This window comes from Callorhinus ursinus, unplaced genomic scaffold (genome assembly GCF_003265705.2).
Source record: "Callorhinus ursinus isolate GAN/ISIS: 27379988/994484 unplaced genomic scaffold, GSC_fseal_2.0 scaffold71, whole genome shotgun sequence".
Taxonomy (NCBI): Eukaryota; Metazoa; Chordata; class Mammalia; order Carnivora; family Otariidae; genus Callorhinus; species Callorhinus ursinus.
Window position 1 is genome coordinate 1,008,792 of NW_027397133.1, and position 13,992 is coordinate 1,022,783.

The 13,992-nt window shown below is 55.6% G+C and overlaps 1 protein-coding gene across 7 annotated transcripts in view; it reads left to right on the forward strand.

Moving 5' to 3' along the window:
* The window catches only part of LRRC4B (leucine rich repeat containing 4B), a 58,007-nt gene extending 45,572 nt beyond the window's left edge, over positions 1–12,435 (forward strand). For all 7 annotated transcript variants that reach the window (XM_073886424.1, XM_073886422.1, XM_025850048.2 and 4 more), the window contains one exon: positions 10,444–12,435. In XM_073886424.1, coding sequence (XP_073742525.1) covers positions 10,444–12,303 — 1,860 coding nt within the window. In that variant the 3' untranslated portion in view covers positions 12,304–12,435. The remainder of the gene's footprint in view (positions 1–10,443) is intronic.
* Positions 12,436–13,992: the final 1,557 nt, after the last annotated feature.

A 13,992-nucleotide genomic window follows, 5' to 3' on the forward strand; every position in this document is an offset into this window, starting at 1 on the left:
TCACGACTATGATACCCAGAAGTGAGTCTCGCCCCACATGGAAGCAGGCTCCACGCTGGGAGCTGCCCTGAGACCATGAGTCCCTGTCCCTGTACTGCCTGCCCATCCTGTGCCTGCCGGGCCCTGGCTTGTTCACAACCCTGATTCGTTTATTGAGCAACTACCGTGTGCCAGGCTCTGCTGTAGGCACAGTGAACAGGACCTGCTCTGTGCTCCTGATGGAGGTGGGAGCTGAGCAATCAGTGGGGGGCGGGGGGGGGGCAGGGGGCCAGGGAGCCTCCCTGGGAAGGAAGGAGGTGTCTGGCCCTGGCCTGAGCCTTCTCCTGGTCCCGCCCACCCACTGCCTTAGGCAAAGCTGGGGTGTACTTAGCTCCTGATACAGACCTTACCTCTCCTCCTCAGGCATTATCTACACCCAGGTTCAGATGCCTGTCTAGGCTGGGGGTGCCGGTGCAGAGGTGGGGAACAGGCCAGACTCCACCAACAGGGCAAGGCTTGCCCCAGGAGGCCTGAGAAGGCAGCTCCTAGGTGGATGAACAGGGGGAGATGAGGGGGAGCGCAGGAGGGATGAGTGGACGGATGGTCACACGCGTGAGTGAATGGGCCGGGTACTTGGGAGGAAGAGGCCTCACGGAGCAGGGATGGTTAGGAGGCCTTAGCAAGGAGAAAGGCTTTTTTTTAGGGAGCCTTGAGTGACTAGTGCCCTGAGCAGGTGCAGAGGCTGGGATGGTGTTCCGGGAGGGGACAGCATGAGCCCAAGTGTGGAGGAGGAGAAGGAAAGTGACAGAAGCTCTCAGGCACTAAGCTCCTAATGTGTGAAAAGGCACTTAATCCTCTCATCAATCCTAGGAAGTAGATTTTATAATCCCCTTGCACAGATGGGGAAGCAGGCCTAAACTTGACCCCAAGCCACAGAGGTAGTAAAGGCGCAGCCATCAGGACTCCAGTGGTGTGACCAGCAGGCTACGGGGCTCACGAGCGAGAGCAGTCGGGGCTGGGGCAGGGAAAAGACAAGCCTAAGTCGGCCTGGGGTGCTGAGGAAGAGTGGAGTTTGGGCTCTCTCCTCTCAGGTGAATAGTGGGGGCCGCTGAGCTCTGGCCAGAGCCCTTCCCCACCCACCGCCCCGTGCAGCGGTGGAGGGCCGGCCCGTGGGGGCTGAGAGTGGGCTCCAGCCACCCTCACCCAGCATGGTTCCTGGAGGGTGGGGCATGGAGCCTCTGGGCACCTGCCGGTAGAGCTCAGTGCCAGCATGGCCTGGAACCTTCTAGCAGGTTTAGAACTTGTTGGGCCGCGAAGGGGTGGGGTTGACAGAAACAATTATGGATTTCACTGAAGGAGATAGTGTGTTCTAAATGGCCACCCTGCCCCTGGGTTGTGCTGAGTTGCTGTGATACGGGATTGTTCTCACTTAGTCCTCAGGGCCCCTGCACCCCTGTTACAGAAGAGGACACCGAGGCCCCGGGAGGCTGAGTCTAGGCCCAAGAAGCTCAGTGCAGGAGCCCCCAATCCTGCCAGGCTCCCTCAAGGAAGTCCCCACTGAAAAGAGAGGCACAGGGCCCTTATCTCAGGGAAGGAGGAACTACAAGAAATCATCACAAAAGCACTTGGTACAGGAAAACAACGTTTTTAAAATTTTGAATGCAAAAAAACGTAAGAAAAGACAGTAAGCTACTAAACTTTGTTATTGGTTCATTACATTCAAAATGTATAAAAACAATTTATCTTCATAGTGTTAAGATGAACAATTCACTTAATCATTTCCTACCACAGTTAAATTTTTAATAAAGGATTTCTTGACAGTTTAGTTTCTTAAAAACCCCAACAGAATGCAGTGGGGTTTTTCAGTGTTAGTGATGTTTACCTACCATAGCTGAAGTGGAAAGTCCCCTAAAGAATAGGCCAAGTTCCAGGATGAAAGGAGAGGAGAGGTCCCCCTTAGGGTTGGGAGTGGTCCTCGATGGGGCCCCCTTCCCTTGCCTGACCGGCATCTGTACCCTTGATACTGAGCACAGAGCCAGGCGCACGTGGAGGAGGGCTCAGCAAACGTGGGCTGAAGAAGTGAGGGGCTGTGGGTACTTGGCTATTAGGTAGCTGTCAGAAGCAAGACCCCAGGATTACCTCCTCTGCAACATCACAGAACATCAGTGTCCTTCCAGGCCCGATGTCCACTCCAAGACTCCAAGAACCAGTCCCCACCTTGTCCATCCTACCCTGGGCCAGTGGTCACAGGAGTGCCCCGGTTTAAGATGATCTGCTTGGGGGGGGGGTGTCAAACTGTGCTGTGGAGCAGCCCACACCTGCCTCTCCCCCTGCAGGCAGGGCAGCACCTGCGAGCTGTTTACACCATCACCACTTAAATGATCATTTGCATAATTATTATGTTTAGTGTCCTCCCCACTTGAGGTCAGGCTCTGGGAAGTCAGGGCTGCGTCTTTCTTTTCCACAGCTGGATCCCCAGAGCCCAGCAAGATACTTGACACATAGCAGACACTCAAAGAATATCTGTCGAATGAGCAAATCAACACGTGGGGTAATGGTTGAGTAAGGAACAGGTGCCACAGCTCAAAGAATACATTGGAAACAAGAGAGAGCCCAAGCCTCTTGGCTTAGGGTGGACAGACGTGACGGAGACTTCGTATTTATTTAGATTGAGGAGAAGCAGACTTCGAGTCCTGGTTCCGCTACTTTGGAGCTGTGAGACCGAAGGCAGATAACTTTTCCTCTCTGCAGTAAACCATCAGATATGAGGGGAGACAGAGACATGTGGCTGATAACCCCCACGTGACAGGATTTCCACAAGAACTAAATAAGATCACCACCTCAGAGCATTTGGTATGGGGTCTGGTACACAACAGGCACTTAACAAATAATGGCTTTGCCCTTCTGCCTCATCAGGAACCTGCCCAGGATGATGCTTTGTTTCAGAGTAGGGATGGGATCAGCCTTGTATTGCTTGGGAGGAGAGGAGAGGAACCAGCTGACTGTGGTCTTTAGGTATGCATGTTAAATTTTAAGGGTGACCACTGGAAGAAGAGAAAGGGAAAATATATAAATTCTAAACTAGAGGGGCACCTGGATGGCTTAGTTAAGCATCATGGCTCAGGTCACGATCCCAAGGTCCCGGGACCAAGCCCCACGTTGGGCTCCCTGCTCAGCATGGAGTCTGCTTCTCCCTCTGCTTGCCATTCCCCCTGCTTGTGCTCTCTCTCACTTGCTCACTCTCAAATAAATAAAATCTTTTTTAAAAATTATAAAAAATAGTAGATGAGGGACATGGACTAAAAAGAAAATCAATGAAAAAGATGGCAGGAAAGAGAAGGAATAGGCTGCAAAAAAATCAGGACAAACAAAAAGCAGGAAATAAGAGAATAATTCCCAATGTATTAGTAATTACAATAAATGTAAATGGACTAAACATCCAGTTAAGAGACAGAGATTTTCAGACTATATTAAAAACAAAATCCAAAAGACACACCTAAGACACCAGGTCAGAATGGATGAAAGCAAGTAAGATGGCACATGCTAACCAAAAAAAAAGAGTAAGTTGGAGCCAGTTCTGTCACTGAGGGTTTCAGCACGTTGGCATTGTCACCCAGGCCAAAAGGTGTGCAGTACACAACAGCTGACACAACTGGGGTGCCCTCCAAACCTGAGCCTTGTCCATTCTGGCCACTCACTCAACACGCTTGGCTGAAGTTGGCCATGAACCGGGAGACAGGGAATGCGGAAACCATCCAGATGGCGTCCACTCATAGCCTAGCCAAGAGGAAGGACGCATTAAGCCAGTGTGATAGGAGAATGTGTATGACATGTTGGTGAGCAGGGGAACGAAGAGCGCTTGCTGGAGGAAGGCAACTGGAATTTCCCAGAGAACAAGGAGGAGGATGGCATCCCAGGCAGGGGGCACGGCCTGTGCAAAGGCAGAGCACAGACAGCATGTGGAACCCGTACATCTCCCTGTGGCTGGAGCAGAGGAGAGGCAATGGGACAGTCCTGCAGGGCCTCTGACCCCAGGTCGAGGGTGATAGGGAGCCATGGGAGGACTGTGAGCAAGGATGTGGTGGTGTCTGAACTACATGTTAACCAATGTAGAGGAAAGATGCTGAGGAAGAAACTGGATGCCCAAAGTTGGACAAATGGCCATGCTCACTATGAGCTGAATCAACAATTTTAAATATATATATTACTGCATGTTTGCCATGTGCCAAGCACTCTCGATCTTATCCAAGCCTCACAGTAATCCTGCAGTACCTGTGAAGAAAGTGGGCTCAGAGATATTAGGACACTCACCAAAGGTCACACAGCTGGTCAGCAGCAAAGCCACGATTCAAACCCAGACCCAGCAACTCCCCACTAGGCTGCTCCCCAGGCATCCTGCAGAGGAGGGAGAATTGACTGGAATCCTGGTAAAAATAAAAGCACTCACTATTTAAAGCAACCCTACAGCACATCTTCAGTAAAACCAGGCTTCCCTTTGCAGCAACACCCCCGTCCTCCTTAGATCTCAAGTGCATTAGTAAAGTGATTGGGGGGACCCCACCCCCCTTGGAAATGCCCCTCAATCTCCCTTCACACACGCCCTTCCCATCGCTCCTGAGACAAAGCACACAGAGCAGGAGCGGCCTCAGACTCGGCCAGCAAGCACCTGATGGACATACGGTAGTCGTGGTCGCTCTATCCAGAGGACCAGGGAGACGTGGGCTGGAATCCCAGCTGTGCGCTTCCCAGTGGGCACAGTGGGCAGCCCTACCGGGTCACTGGACCTCACTGAGCCTCGGCCTCCGGGTTCACACCCCAGCTCCGCTGCTTCCTCATTATGTGACTTCATTGAGCAGGTTCCTTCTCCGAAAAGTAAGCCTAATGACACGTGCCTTGCAGGGCTGGTGGGGGACAGCTGAGGTGACCAACGAATGCTCAGTCCAGAGCCTGGCATTTGTCACCTCAGCTCAGTGAGCACCTGCAGTGCCAAGTCCTGTGCTGAGCAAATGTCAGCGATTCCCTTGAATCTTGAGGACAACTTTGTAAGGTCGATGTCACAATGCCCTTTCACAGCAAGGACCCCCCCCCCCCCCGCCGCTTGCTCCTTCAGGACTGCTTTATCCCCACGCAATAAAAAGCAATGGATGAATGAATAAATGAGGGACATTTGGTCTGGATCCAAGGGAGTGAGCAGGAATTTTCCAGCAGAAAAAAAGGGAAGGACATCCTGAGAAGAGGGAACAGCATATGCAAAGATAGTTCCAGGAGTTGTTATTGGCTAAGTGTCACTGGAGTGAGGACTGCAAAGGGCAGGGGGCCGTGCAGAAGGGAGGGGAGAGGCAGGCAGATGCCAGGCCAAGCAGGGCTTCTGATGTGGGCTCAATTTCCTCTGAGAGCACTGGGGAGCCATGGAGGGCTGCAGGCCCACCTTCCACCAGGAAGCTGGGCTGGGGGGCTGCACTGAGAACAGGGACCCTGGAAGGAGGGAAGAGCAGGTGGGCACACAGTGCTTTCCTGCTCAGCTTGCAGATGGGTTTGCTGGGAACTGGGGAGGCCCCAGAGCTAAGTGCCACGGAGACTGGATGAGGGCAAGTTGTCTTCGGCTCCTGGGCCAGCAGCCCTTTTGTGCTAGATTTCTCGGACCAAACTCTCACGCCTAACCTTTTAAGAGCCCACTGCATTCTCCCCCTGGTGATTAGCAACAACCGGATCCTCCTCCTGCTGCTGCAGTTGTCCTTACTATTATTTTTAATAGAAACGGCGAGTGAGGGCCTGCTTTGTGCCGCACCAGTGTTTCCCAGGGTGATGATAAAAGGCACCCTGCGAGGAGGGTTCTGTGCTTGTGATGTTTGGGAAACCCAGAGTGGAGCCAAGTGGAACCATCCTTCCCCACAGGACTTCCCGGACTTCCAGCCCACAGCAGTGGCGCCTCCAGGAGGGACTGCGCGGCTCTAGACGTTTGATCAGGGAAGCTTTTTGTTGCTGCTGTCGTGTAGCATCTCATGGGATGAGCCCGGGTCTCCCCGGTGCTCCGTCGTTCTCCCTCCGAGGAGGGAGCCGAGGCTGCAGCCACCCATGTGGCCACGGGAGCCGGGTCCCAGGGCTTCTCAGAGTCCTGGGGCTGCGCCCCCTAGTCTTGGGTACAGGCTGGTTGCCTGCAGAGACCCCGGGCCAGCCCTCCTTGAGGCCATCCTGCCAGCGTGCTCCGCCCCTCCCCTGGCCCCCAGAAGTCAGATCCTGCGGGTGCCACCAGCGAGCTTTAGACCAGACTCCTTCATGTGATAGCATTTACTGGGGTTTCGTCCCGCTCTAAAAGTTAGTCACGTTTACTGCAGGAAATTAGAGAAGGCAGAAGTGTATTTCGGAAAATAAATAACTGACCCTGGCAATTCCATCTCAATGTCCCAAAGGAGGTATAACCCTGGGAAACAATTCTAAATAGCCATGAAAATTGTTTTTGAAGCATATATCATGAAAGGGAAAATACAGTGTAATACTATTTTTTAAGTTTTACTTTTATTTAAGTAATCTTTACCCCCGACGTGGGGTTCAAACTCACAACCCCAAGATCAAAGAGTCACACACTCTACTGACTGGCCAGCCAGGCGCCCCTACAGTGTAATACTACTATTAAGGGGAAATGCAGGGCCAAGGAGAGAATACTATGTCACCAAAATTTTGTGAAATATAAAAAAAAATGTAAAAAAGAGATATATCCCTGCATTATATGCAAGGAAAAAAGATTAGAAGGATGTATGCCAAATTGTTAACATAAGTTAACATAAGTAGAGGTCCTTTGGCTCATTTTTCTTTTCTTCTTAGACTTTTTCCTGAAATGAGTATATATTACTTTTATCAGCAGGGGGGAAAAGGCGTACGGAAATTTGCTTTGTTATTCTAGCTCATGTCCACTGAGGCCGCAGGAGGTTTTAGCTGATGTCCCTTCCCAGTCCCTCCTCTGAGCTGTGTTTTCCCCGGCCACCCAAACTCCATCCCCCTGTTCCTGGAAACCATTCACATGATCTGAGAATCACAAAGTTTTAACAGCCCAAATGTATCTCCTCGTCTCTCCCTTTCACCCTGAGCCCACAAAGACTCCCTCCTCAGGCCAGGTGCCCAGGGCTGTTCTCCTCAGGAATCTGGTTTCCACGGAGGGAAGGACCCTAGGGCACCGCTGCGACCCCTGGAGGGGCCTGGACTCTGATGATAAGGGCATATAAACAGCAGAGGCAGGGGCTGGGGAGGGGGGTGGCACGGGAGCTGGGTGTCAAAGGACAGATGTCAGGAGGCCAGAAGAAAAGTGGGGAAGGTCTTCCTGGCAGAGCGAACAGCAAGTGCAGAGCCCCAGAGGCTGCGTTCTGGGACCTGCCGTGAACAGGAAAGGGAGGAGGAAGGCGAGGGCGAAGACTGGCTCTTATTATGGGATGGCACTATCGGGGCGTCATTCCTGGTCTGCGTCCGTGTGGAGTGGAAGAAACTTGTGCTGGGAATAATGGGGCTCCTGGAGGGACCAGGGGTGTGGGCATAAACAGAAGTCTGGGACCAGGTATCCAGGTGGGAGAGGAAGAGGCTGAGTGGGGCTGGGCCATGGAACGGAGAGGAGGGGATGGGACAAGCAGGGCCGGTGGGGGACTGGCGGGCCCCAGCGCGTGTCAGGCTCACGTCCCTGATTTTCAGTTAGATGGTGCAGTAGGGGGCTCTCTGCCGCAAGGGCCGCCCTCCACAGGCTCTGATCCCAACGGTGCACACGTTACTGAACGCCAACAAGAGCCCCCAAGTGCTCTCCAGCGATCGCAGTGTGGCCTCCAAAGTGGCTCTCATTCTCCCTTCACGGCCAGCCCTGGATGGGAGGCCCAGAGAGTCCAGCCACCAGGCCCCATAGCCAGGAGGTGGGGACGGGATGCAAACCAGGCTCTGTCTTCACTGCGCAGATGGTGTCCGAGCCACTGGCCACCTCCGTGGGCCTCCGTTCCCGCCTTTCGGAAACGGGCACTAACAGTCCTAGTTCATAAAGCTGCTGGAGGATAAAACGCAGCTGTGTTCACAAAGCCTCGAGGAGTCAAGGAAGCGCCTGGTAACCTGCACGGCCTAACAGGATGGCCACACTGGCCACACAGGGCCACTGAGCGCATGGGCTGTAAACCACACATGGAGTTTCGAAGACTGTGTGCAAAAAGAGGGTAAAATATCTCCTTCGTAAGTTCTCATCTTGATTACATGTTGAAATCGTAATATTTTAGACATATTGGGTTAAATAAACATATTAAAATTGATTTCACCTGTTTTGGTTTTGGTTTTCTTTTTTTAATGTGGCTTCTAGGAAATTTAAAAAGTAAATATGTAGTTCACATTGTATTTCTGCTGAGTAGCACTGACGTGAGTAGTGGCTGTTGCTACTCTGTGATTATGACAGTGTCAGGAATATTATTGTTCCTTATGCTGGGTGCCTCTCAAGTACGGTCTTTTTAAAAAATAATTATTTATTTACTTATATATCTTTTTTTTTTTTTAAAGTAGGCTCCAAGCCCCAACGCGGAGCTTGAACTCATGACCCTAAGATCAAGACCTGAGCTGGGATCAAGAGTCGGACACTTAACCGACTGAGCCAACCAGGTGCCCCTAAAAAAGCTTTTTAAAGTGTTTTGCTACTTATTATAAAAGTACCTTGGGTTCATTAAAGAAATAAGTAAATAAAAATTGTCCATAATCCCTGACAGCTGGAGTTCACTGCCAAGAAGAGCCTGGAGTATGTACTTACGGTCTTTTCTTGGTGCATATACGAGTATAGCTAATTCTTCAGCTTCTTTTTAAAATTCTACAAAGTCACAGGGTGCCTGGCTGGCTCAGACGGTGGAGCGTGCAACTCTTGATAAGGTTGTGAGTTTGATCCCCACACTGGGCGTAGGGATTATGTAAAAATAAAAACTTTAAATAAAATAAACCCTACAAGGCCGTGACCACATAGTATGCTGTTTGGAGTTCTCTATTTCCCCTTCAATATTATAACGCAAGCATTCCCTCAAGGCATTAACCAGGCTTCACAAATGCCACGTGATGCCTGCGTGATCGGCCACGCCTCAGTAGACCCGGCACTGTGACTACTAAGGAGAATCTGGTAAGATTCTGCCTCCCGGGCCCAGCCCAGCACCGCCCCTCCTGTGGCCCCTCAGTCTCTGCCCTGAGAGGTGGCAACCAAGTTCAGGGGATAAGAGGCGGGACTCTGGAGACAGATGGCCTCAGTCAGATAGCAAGTCTGTCATCTCCTCCTTTGTGACCTTGGGCGAGTCACTGCACCTCTCTCCGCCCCCCGCTAAGATGGAGATAATTCATAATCCCTCCTGTGAAGCCCTTGAGGCCAGATGTTCTGACATCTGCTGGTAAACGGTGAGGCACTAATGTCCAGCGCATATTTTATACCGCCCGCTGGGACCTTCTACCCCTTAGCAAGTGTGGGACTAGTTCTAGAGTGAAGTGTTTGAATAGTCACATGAGAGGGATCAATAAAAGCTCTAAATAGCTTCACATGAGTTCTGATCAGGCTCTACCACCGAATGGTATTTTGGTGCCAAAGTTAGGGAAAATCTTCCGGTTTTCGGGGCTTTATGGATTTCACAGTCCCAGATACTGAGTAAGTACCTATCTCGTAGGACAGTTTGGCAGATTAAATGAGTTGTTGCCCATAAAGCATTTAGAATGGTGTCTGGTGCCAAAAAGGGGCTCAGTGCCTGTTAGCTGGTGGTGTAAGTATTTTTTTAATCTTTTTTCCTGAGGTGTAATTTACATGTAACAAAATGCCCCTGTTTTCGGTATAGTTTGGGGAGTTTTGACAGTCTTATTCATCCAGATAGCCGCCACCCCAGCTGAGAACATTTCCATCACCCCAGAAAGCTCTCTCATGCCCTTTGCCAGCCTGGCCTCCCCCCACACACTTAGAGACCACCACTTAGCACATGTAGGACGTGGGATGGACGGGACCCTACCGCTCACACTCCTTCACGTCTGGCTTCTTTTGCTCAACACGACGCCCGCCCATGAGATTGGTCGTGTGTATCCATAGTTGCTTCCTTCTCAGGAGCCACAGTGTTCCACGGTGCGGACACACAGCGTGGGTCCTCGAGCGGTTGGCAGACATTCGGGTCATGTCTGGTTAGGCCATAATGAACACAGGCGCTGTGAGCACCCATCACAAAACCTGGGAAGGACAACTGCTCCCCTCTCCCTCCGGGAAACACTCGGGAGTGGGCGGGCCCGGTCGTAAGTAACGTGGGTCATAACGTGTGTCACGGTGTGTTGAGCCTCGTGAGGAACAAACTGTTTCCCAAAGGGGTCTTCCGGTCTCACACTCCCACCCGCAAAGAGGGAGGGGCGGCCGCTCCGCACTCGCACGGGCCAGGCGTGGGGTCGCTGCGGTGATTACCAGTCGTTCAGGCCTCGTTGACTGGTGTCTCCCCTCCCCCACCCCAGGTGATCCGGACGGACACGTTCAAGCACCTGCGGCACCTGGAGATCCTGCAGCTGAGCAAGAACCTGGTGCGCAAAATCGAGGTGGGTGCCTTCAATGGGCTGCCCAGCCTCAACACGCTGGAGCTGTTCGACAACCGGCTCACGACGGTGCCCACGCAGGCCTTCGAGTACCTGTCCAAGCTGCGGGAGCTCTGGCTGCGCAACAACCCCATCGAAAGCATCCCTTCGTACGCCTTCAACCGCGTGCCCTCCCTGCGGCGCCTGGACCTGGGCGAGCTCAAGCGGCTGGAGTACATCTCGGAGGCGGCCTTCGAGGGCCTGGTCAACCTGCGCTACCTCAATCTGGGCATGTGCAACCTCAAGGACATCCCCAACCTGACGGCCCTGGTGCGCCTGGAGGAGTTGGAGCTGTCAGGCAACCGGCTGGACCTGATCCGCCCGGGCTCCTTCCAGGGCCTCACCAGCCTGCGCAAGCTGTGGCTCATGCACGCCCAGGTGGCCACCATCGAGCGCAACGCCTTCGACGACCTCAAGTCGCTGGAGGAGCTCAACCTGTCCCACAACAACCTGATGTCGCTGCCCCACGACCTCTTCACGCCCCTGCACCGCCTGGAGCGCGTCCACCTCAACCATAACCCCTGGCACTGCAACTGCGACGTGCTCTGGCTGAGCTGGTGGCTCAAGGAGACGGTGCCCAGCAACACGACGTGCTGCGCCCGCTGCCACGCGCCCGCCGGCCTCAAGGGCCGCTACATCGGCGAGCTGGACCAGTCGCACTTCACCTGCTACGCGCCGGTCATCGTGGAGCCGCCCACGGACCTGAACGTCACCGAGGGCATGGCCGCCGAGCTCAAGTGTCGCACGGGCACCTCCATGACCTCCGTCAACTGGCTGACGCCCAACGGCACCCTCATGACCCACGGCTCCTACCGCGTGCGCATCTCCGTCCTGCACGACGGCACGCTCAACTTCACCAACGTCACGGTGCAGGACACGGGCCAGTACACGTGCATGGTGACGAACTCGGCCGGGAACACCACCGCCTCGGCCACGCTCAACGTCTCGGCCGTGGACCCCGTGGCGGCCGGCGGTGCCGGCGGCGGGGGCGGCGGGGGCGCCCCGGGAGGCGGCGGCGGCGGCGGCGGGGGCGGCGGGGGCGGCGGCGGCTACACCTACTTCACCACCGTGACCGTGGAGACCCTGGAGACGCAGCCCGGAGAGGAGACCCTGCAGCCGCGGGGGACAGAGAAGGAGCCGCCGGGGCCCACGACGGACGGGGTCTGGGGCGGGGGCCGGCCCGGGGACGCCGCCGGCCCGGCCTCGTCGTCCACCACGGCGCCCGCCCCGCGCTCCTCGCGGCCCACGGAGAAGGCGTTCACGGTGCCCATCACGGACGTGACGGAGAACGCCCTCAAGGACCTGGACGACGTCATGAAGACCACCAAGATCATCATCGGCTGCTTCGTGGCCATCACGTTCATGGCCGCCGTGATGCTCGTGGCCTTCTACAAGCTGCGCAAGCAGCACCAGCTCCACAAGCACCACGGGCCCACGCGCACCGTGGAGATCATCAACGTGGAGGACGAGCTGCCTGCCGCCTCGGCCGTGTCCGTGGCCGCCGCCGCCGCCGTGGCCGGTGCGGGGGGCGTCGGCGGGGACAGCCACCTGGCCCTGCCCGCCCTGGAGCGCGACCACCTCAACCACCACCACTACGTGGCGGCCGCCTTCAAGGCGCACTACAGCGGGAACCCCAGCGGCGGGGGCTGCGGGGGCAAGGGCCCCCCGGGGCTCAACTCCATCCACGAACCTCTGCTCTTCAAGAGCGGCTCCAAGGAGAATGTGCAAGAGACGCAGATCTGAAGCCGCCGGGCGGGCCCGCCCCCCCCCCCCCCGGGGCTCGGGCCACACCGGGACCCTCCCCACGGCCCCGGCCCCCCGCAGGGAAGGTCGGGGAAGGAGGGGCCGCAGCCCCGCCCGCGTGCGCACCCCAGGGCGGCTCACCCCCCGCGAGGACAGGGCGGGGGCTCCGGGAACGGAGCCCCCGCGGTTCTGGCCGCACCCCCCCCATCCCAGGCGAAGGGAGGGGCTGCAGGATTCCGGAGAAGTGGCTGGAACCCTCCGCTTTTCCTCCTCGCGCTCGCAACCGACCCTTCCCGGCCCTCCGCCTTCCAGGAAGAGAGAGGAGCTTTTGGGGGGGTGTCCTTTCCCCTCATCCCCAACGACCCTCCTTTTACGGTTCATTTTTTGCAGTTTGACGCCCGTCCCCCCTCCCGCCCCTCTGCCCTCGAAACTGAAGAGACAGACGCGCGGTCGGAGCCCCCAGACACCGTCCCCCGCCCCTCCGCCCTTCGCCCCCAGCCCTCACCTGCCCCACAGACTCTTTTGATACTGAAGGGAGGTTTGCGTCAACGACTACCTGCTCTGTAATTACTTTAAAAAAAAAACACGGAAAAAGTAAAAAAAAAAAATATTTTTTTTGGTCATGAAAGCATGGAGGGCACAATGAGGATGGAGAAGTCAAGTGTCATGGGCCCCACCCAGAGGGTCGCAGGGGTCGGCACTTCTGGGTACTCTTAGGCCCCTCACCCTTGACCTCAGGAGCCCCAGAGAGGGGCTCAGGCACCCAGCACATAGGGATGTACTGGGGCCCTCGTCCCCCACCCCACCCCACCCCACCCCCGGGGTTCCACGGGCTGGGGGCTGGGCAACTCCTAGTTACGGGATCCAGGAGTCCAGGATCAAGGTGTGGGCAGGGCCATGCTCCCTCTGGAGCCTGTGGGGGAGGATCCTTCCTTGCCTCCTCCAGCTCAGCTACACTCCAGTCTCCACGTGCCCTTCTCCCCGAGTCTCCCCCTCGTCTTCCTTCCACGCATGCTCTCTGTCCAGATTTCCTCTTATAAGGACCCCCGTCATATGGGATTAGGGCCCACCCTACTCCAGCAGGACGTCATCTTAACTTGATCATCTGCAAAGACTCTGTTTCCAAATAAGGTCACATTCACGGGTCCTGGAGGTCAGGACTTCAGCATATCTTTTTAGGGGACACAATTCAACCCAGAACAGCCAAACCAGAGAGCGTCCGGCCCCTCTGCAAACCCACAAGCCACTGCAGGGAGCGAGGAGGTCAGGCCGAGAGGGGGAAGGCAGGCCGGGCCCAGGGAGCTGCTCTGCCGTCCTGCTTACACAGAGGCAGGAGGGAACAGGAGCCAGCAGGTGGGAGCGAACCCCAGGGGTCGGCCAGGACGGCCGGGTGGCTGCTGGTGGGACCCGCCAGGGCTGCCGTCTTGGGCTGTTGAGCCCCGCACAGGCTGAAGGAAGCAAAGGGTCCACTCGGGGCTGCTCCCGGCAGACGCGGCCCATGGACACGCAGGGCTGCGCCCTCCTCTTCCCCTCGGCGCAGCCGGGCCCCCCCTCCACCCCCGGCAGGCCTGGGCCCTGTGTGCTCTGTGCCCCCTTCTCTGGCTGCCTGTGCGCCACAGTGTCTCATGACTCCCCCACCTGGGACTCCTCCTAAAGCACATTCTTCCCTTAGGGGCCCGACATCCGCCC